Raw genomic sequence first — 7,366 nt, 5'->3', positions numbered from 1 at the left:
CTCGGCTAGCACAGATAGCCCTCGTGTAGCTTTTCGCGAAATTCATAACAAACAAACAAGCCACTACGGGTATCTAAAACCCGGTTTCTAGCGATATAAGTCCGCAGACTTACCGCTGTGCCACTGGAGGGGGAGGGGCTATACAATTTGTAGATGAACAGCGCATTGTATCTTTGATTTAACACAATAGTATGAAACTCTCAAGAGGTAAGTAAATTTTATATTATAGAATTGGATGCAAGATTATAAGCTAGTAGCGCATACAGATATTTAATCAATGATGTTTAAACAATAATGTTAGTACACAGAAATTCGTGTTTCAATCACCTGATTTCTGGTGAATGTGAAAGAACTGGAGCTCATTGCCACCAACAATTGAAAAAAGGAGATTCAACTGGTCAGTAGCATCCAAGTCCGAGGCCTCGACCATTGATACAAAGTGACCTCTTTTTGCCAGCTCGATTACTTCACACACGTAGTCCGAGTGTCCAAACTGAGGCGGGTTGTCGTTGAGGTCTTTCACGGTAACCCAAACATCCGCCGTGGTACTCAGAGATGGTGATCCATTATCTGTTGCCATGACGACGAAATGATGAACCGATTGCACCTCGTGGTCAAGGGAGTGTTTAATGATAATATTTCCTTCGATGGAATCGACGTGGAAATAAGCACTTGCTGTCCCAAGAACGCTGTACCGAAGCGCTTGGCTAGCATTCTTATCACGATCTCTTGCTTCAACCCGTAGAATAGTAGTCCCAAAAGGTGTCGCCTCCGAAATGGTCACGTTGTAAACATCCTGGGTAAAAGAAGGTGGGTTATCGTTGACATCTTCAACAATAATATTCACTAGAACTTGGAAATAAGCTCCAGTTGTAGAATCTGTGGCCCTTACTGTCAGGTGGTGTTCTGTGGTTTTTTCATAATCCAACTCATCGCCAACGTAAATGACTCCTGAAATAGGTTTACAAGAAGGATGATCAGAAACTGTGAATGAAATGAGTTTCAGAATACTTTATCTGGTATTAAAGTTAATTCAAATACGAAACATTAGGTGTAAGTTACTCCTGAAATAGGTTTACATATAAATATTACATATTTTTACATATAAGGTTTCGGACCAGGATGTAACAAGAGGTCATCTCTTTATACGTGTTGTATACAGTGGCCTGATGTAAACATTCCTAGAAAATTATACTATATCAAACATAACTTTGTAAAATACACTCAAAAAGAGGGAGAATACAGTTAACACTACACTTCACCTTAAGGGATCTTATGAATATTTACAAGTTAAAATAATCATGTAAATCTTGTTATATATCTAACAGGGCGTGTTGTCGAATATGATTTATTAAATACGTATAGCAAGATAAACATTTGGTGAATTTTATCCTGTTTAATGCATATCGATCAATTTTTTTGGTCTTCCGGGTACGAAATAAAACTGACCATTTTGAAAATCCACGTCAAAGAGGTTCTCTTCGTTTCCTCCTACAATGCTATAAAAAATTTGGTGACCATGTGGACTTTCTGCACCGAGAGACAAAACCGGTGCATTACACCGTGCACTTTCTAGGACCGTCACACTATAAAACTGCTGAGGGAAGGTGGGCATGTCTTGATGTATCACTTTAATATACACTGTGGCCTCGCTGCTAAGAGGCGGATTACCTGTAACATAATGGATGCAACTTTCAATGAGAAACTTTGTGATATTAAATTACTCTAAATAAAATTTTGAATCTTGAAATTTACTAGAAACCTTGCAACTCTTAGAATAAAACAATAACATATTTAATGACCCCCAAACAAACATTTATTTTACTGTATTCAATTATATTTTCTGAGTTATCTATACAATTGTTTTTCTTTTTAAATTTTAGTTAATAACTGTAGAGGCATGGCTGTGTTTAGTGGTACTGGGTCAATATTAAAAGCTTGATAAAAAAAAAGATACACACACACACACTTTGTTCAGGCCATATAGTTCAATAATTCTTGTTTTTTATAATAAAGTTTATTTGTAATAAAACACGAGCCAGCATCGAGCTCCATTGTATGTCTATTTCACTTTATCAAATCTGCAGAGTTAATAATGAGATAAAGGCTTAGGATCGTTGTGACCTACATATAAAACCCCCAAACTAATAAGACCCAACTTTATACATATACGTATATATATATACACAGAAAGGACTGTGTGTACTTATATATATATATATTCTCACCTCCATCGACGCCAGTTATTACCAAGCTATATTCCTTTATATCCGTCATGATTGAACGTTGAAGACGAACGTCGCCTAGCCTACTGTCGACGGCAAATATGTCTGTATTACTTCTCTCTCGCTCGAGCTTGTAGGTTATGAATTTGTTTAGCCCTAAATCTTTATCAACTGCTTGAACCTTACAAAAGAATAAAAAAGAAGAAAAAAAACTGTGAGAGTCGTTATGAAAAGCTTAAAATCAGCACGAAATTTCAAAATGTTATTATACAACGCTTCCCTACATTAGACTTGTACTGATGGAAATTACAATATTCTGAATTTTCATATTTATTTAACTTCCACATCATTATTATTATCTTCTGTTATCGGACATTATTGATTAGGGATAAGATAAATATTGAAAACACGTATGAAAAATGAGAAGAAGAAAAGAAAAATCTCAGCTTTGAATTTTCTTGGCTTTTTTTTTTTTTTACTTTCTGCTATCAGTAGCCTAAATCATAGTAAATCTGAAGCTACAGAAAATCTATCTAAGTGTTTGGTACAATACACTGTATTTTATTTCCATCCAGAATGTTCTCAAATATATATATATAAAAAACTCTAACTTAAATCAATATTTCTATACCTTCTCAGTGTACTAAATTCAAGCCAATAATAAGTCTTAAAGTCTATCAGAACAACTTCCACAAATCTTTCCCGATGTTAAATCGTTCGAAGTATGTTCGAGTGCAAATGTGGAAGTGTTCTTTTCTTAAAACGTGTGTTTAGCAACTTACAAGAAACGTTTTCGCTTCTGTTCGTGCTACTTTCCCCTAAATCTAGCAAATGCATTCAGGGAAAGACCAAAACCATTTCGAGTTCTAAAATTGACTTTTTTTCTTTTTTTTAGTACTTACAAGAGAGCGCTCGATAAAATTAGACGTTCTGAACATGTTGAAAATAGTGGTGATTTTTTCAGCCTCTGAAGCTAGCGTAACTTCAAATTCTGACATAAAAAGATCAATTATTCACGTTTGAATCATCTTGTCTCTTGTTACTGAGCGCCGTAACAAGAACTTGGCCAAGTGGTTAGGGCGCTTGACTCGCAATCAGAGAGTCGCGGGTTCGAATCCCCGTCCCACCAAACATGCTCGCCCTTTCAGCCGAGGGGGCGTTATAACGTTACAACTCAAGAGTTGGCGGTGGGTGGTGATTACTAGCTACCTTCCCTCTAGTCTTTCACTGCTAAATTAGGGATGACTAGTGCAGATAGCCCTCGTGAAGCTTTGCGCGAAATTCAAACCACAATACGTTAAACTTTACAGTAAAACCAAGGACATCAAAGATCAGACGAATTTGTCCTGTCTAAAAACTCATGCAGGTAGTTTTTCTAAGCAGGTATTATACCACTCTGTGTAATGTCTTTCAAATACGTTCAGAAGACTCCATAAATATTCTCCTCATATCAAGAGAAGATATATTATTGGGATGACTGCCGATATTGTAGTGTAAAACACACAATACAGTATATATTGGTTTAACTAACGAAGAAGATAAACTACACTTTTGGAACGAAGACCAGAAAACTAGTTTCAACACTTTCAAGTGTTCACTTCAGTCCCACACAGTATTCTGAGAAGCTGTGTGGGCAAATTTCTTTTTCAGAAGACTGAGTAGTACTGAAGAGGATGGACACACAAAAGTGTTGAAACTAGTTTCTTAGTCTTTTTTGGTATTAACAATTTTGTGTGGTTAAATGTTTTCTTTAATTTTACGCTGCGCGGAGGTAGAGGAGGACGTTCGCTTGTTTATGATGTCCAAAAAGATGCTGATAAAGTGCCAGATCCATATACTGCCGGAAAAAGTTAAGTTTTATTAACTGAAAGATTGAAGTTAAACTGCAGCCTTATCCATGATGTCCACAGGTTCACATAGAACAATCAGATAACCATCTATGACACGTAAGATGTTCAGTTTTAACAAGCAAGATATTCAAGTGTAACCAGTTAGTTTTAATTACTCGATCATAAGTTAAAGTCATTTTCTAGGTTTCTCGGATTCGCCATCTTGGAGTGTCTTGGAGCTTGAGGTTTTTAATTTTAACTCCATTTATTTTACTGATTTTGTTAATTTTCATCTTAAGAAACAAAACAAATATGAATAGGCAACTTACTCTCGTATCATCCATTAAATGCTACTTATCATCAGCTTGTTCACCAGGAAAAATGAGTACATAGTGAGTGTACATATTTGTGGTACACAAAACAGACGTTTCTTTTTCTAAGATTTTTATCGGGAAAATCTTATTATTTGATATATTTCTACACACAAAAAAAAACAACAACAAAAGACACTGATCTTTTATCGTTTCTGTAATATAATAATTTTTTGAATCGACCAGATAATTGATCTTACCTTGTAGATCATATCGCCCGGTTGAGCTTCTATCAATACAACAGCATAGTATGGCAAGTTGACGAAGACGGGGGCGTTGTCATTTATATCAATCACTGTAACTTCAACAAGCACGTGAGCGACCCGAAGTTCACCAGTGGCTTCACCTTTGACCTCCACCACTAAAATATAGATGTCTTGGATTTCACGGTCTAAACGTCGTCCAGTTGTTCGAAGGACCCCCGAAGTTGGGCCAATGGTAAACTTTTCGGATGGATTGAGAACACTAAATGTCAGATGTTCGTTTAAGTCAACTCCTAAAACTGTAATTACCGCAACCGTTGTAATTTCGGTAGAATTTTCTTGGATTTCGCTCACGTATCTTTCTTTATCAAATCTAAGTCCATTTCTATCAGTCTTTCGAACTCGGATTACCACTTTGGTGCTAGCTTCGAATATGCCGTCACTAGCGGATACAATTAAAGAATAGCTACTTTGTAAGGCACGTGGGCTTTCTATAAATATCTGACCTGAAGTCTCGTTAACAACAAATTTACTTGCAGTGTTCCCTGATACAATTTTATACTTTAGCACGCTATTCATTCTCGAGTCCATATCGCGAGCTTTTACTTGAATAACCATAACGTTTCTATAGGTCGGTAAAAAAATGGTGGCGTCATACCGACTGAGTTCGAACTGAGGGGGAGAATCGTTCGTATCAATCACGTGAATGTGGACACGAGCTGTGGTTTCAGCCCCAAGCCTTGGATTCCCTGTATCAAAGACCTGAACTTGGAAGTGAAATTCTGCCATTTTCTCGTGGTCCAGCTGCCGTGCTACGCTAATAGCTCCTGTAAGTAGATTATAATTACCGCTATGAGTGAAAAATGAACGTTGAGGCAGGTTATTATCGACGCATAAGAATTTCTTATTTTCGAAATTATATGTCTATTTTGATTAATTTTCAATAAAAAACACTCTTGGATATAATGCAGTTTAAACGTTTCAGTACTTAATCATTATTTAAATACCTTATACGGAATTTATTTTTATAGCTGTTTGTTATCAGATGGCGAAAAAGATTTAAACAGTATCAAAATATTTTCACCAGTAAAACCTCTTAATTGTTATTTTGAATATACAGCACTGCATTTTTCTGGCCATTTTAAGTTTAATGGAATATTTTTAAACCTAAAACTGTTCAAAAGAGGGAGCCACTTGCGATTAGTAAGCACTTAACGTTCTTTCAATCTCGTCTTTGTTTCCAACTGCAAAAATCGTTAGTTTTGTTTTAAAAATAAGAATAAGCGCAATTATAATTTCGTTAGCAATGACATCAATTTAGAAAATTGTCTTAATACTTGTGAATCGATTATAACATGAAAAGATTATAACGAACGTAGAAATTGGAACATAAAATTGTTTAGTCATTGTAAAGCTGTACAATGAGCTATCTGCACTCTGTACATTGCGGGAATCGAACCCATGAGTGTAAGCCGGTAAATTTGCCACTGACCCACCAGGGGACATATAACAAAATAAGCATGTTAAATGGTTATAATGTTTCACATATCCAATGAACTACAAAGTAACTTGTCGTCAAATATTCATCCGGGTTTATTTACTTGTATTATGGGAATGACAGCTAAATGTGCAAGGGTTAGTAGCAAGGTATAAAAACGATATGTATATTCTAATATAGTGGTATGTTATCGCAGATGTTAGGCATGAGAACATGGGCAACATGTTTAGTAATGATATATATATTTGGTTCACAACGAATTCCCAACCATTCACAACACTTTCAGGGGAAGAATAGTTAAACGATGTAGAAGCATTTCGAAGACAAAAGCTTTGAATGTCCCCAACATAATCGGAACAAGTCGCACACCACAAGCCAATTTGTGGCAACATCTTTGTCCACTAAGTTAAAGCTATGGTGACGAAAGAGAACCCTTTGACCCAATAGGTCATTACGACGAAGCTAAGCATGTCTCCTGGTACCGTTAAAAACAATAAACAATGATTGATTTTAATATAAAGTCACAAACCAAAAAGTTCACGTTTCTAAACATACATTCAAATCAAAATCGTTTTTCTTTTTTTCTTTCATGAGAAATATGACTGATTAAACTGAAATCACAACAATCTACTTCTTGTTCTAAATTATTTTTTTTTCTGTTTTCCATTTTGCAACAACTTGAGCTATGAATCTTCAGATTCACAGTATGGGCACGCTAGTCAGTATCCACGCCTAGCAAGTCGTTGAGTGTCTGTGGCAAGGTCTTCAAGATAACTGGTTTAAAAATGGTCCTTGCCCATATTTGCAAAAGCTAGCTATAATCGTAATATAATGGTGTTAGGTGATAATACACATTCACAGCCACCGCACTGAGCAAGATCGATAATGGACGAAGCACTTTGAAGGAAAATTATAGAGTGCTATTAATCCATAATCTCGGTAATTTTGGGACGAACTTTTCAAACAATATATCCCATAATGTTAAGACATTCTTTATATATATTGTTAAGATATAAGATTAATATTATAGAATAAAGACGATTATTAAACACCCATATTTCGTAGATTTCGAAAATAATATTCTTTTTTTTTCTATCACGTAAAGATTTTTCGCAGAACGGGAAGAAATTGAAGAAAAGGGAAGAACATTGATGTCAAACGAATATGCATTCTTATTCTTTCTGATTTTTTTGTGTGTGAATTCTACGTCTTTTAATTTCAAGACTACGTGTTGTGGTCT

At 35.6% G+C, this 7,366-nt stretch overlaps 1 protein-coding gene across 1 annotated transcript in view; it reads right to left on the bottom strand.

Moving 5' to 3' along the window:
• LOC106468339 (fat-like cadherin-related tumor suppressor homolog) overlaps positions 1-7,366 on the bottom strand; it is a 101,943-nt gene that overhangs the window by 53,935 nt on the left and 40,642 nt on the right. The window contains exons 8-11 of the mRNA XM_022396674.1: positions 4,626-5,455; positions 2,229-2,406; positions 1,450-1,671; positions 328-951 (exon numbers count right to left, since the gene is read on the bottom strand). Of these exons, the coding sequence (XP_022252382.1) occupies positions 328-951; positions 1,450-1,671; positions 2,229-2,406; positions 4,626-5,455 (1,854 nt within the window). The remainder of the gene's footprint in view (positions 1-327; positions 952-1,449; positions 1,672-2,228; positions 2,407-4,625; positions 5,456-7,366) is intronic.

The sequence above is a fragment of the Limulus polyphemus genome, unplaced genomic scaffold, assembly GCF_000517525.1.
Source record: "Limulus polyphemus unplaced genomic scaffold, Limulus_polyphemus-2.1.2 Scaffold2971, whole genome shotgun sequence".
NCBI lineage: Eukaryota > Metazoa > Arthropoda > Merostomata > Xiphosura > Limulidae > Limulus > Limulus polyphemus.
This window is presented reverse-complemented; position numbering and strand designations above follow the sequence as displayed.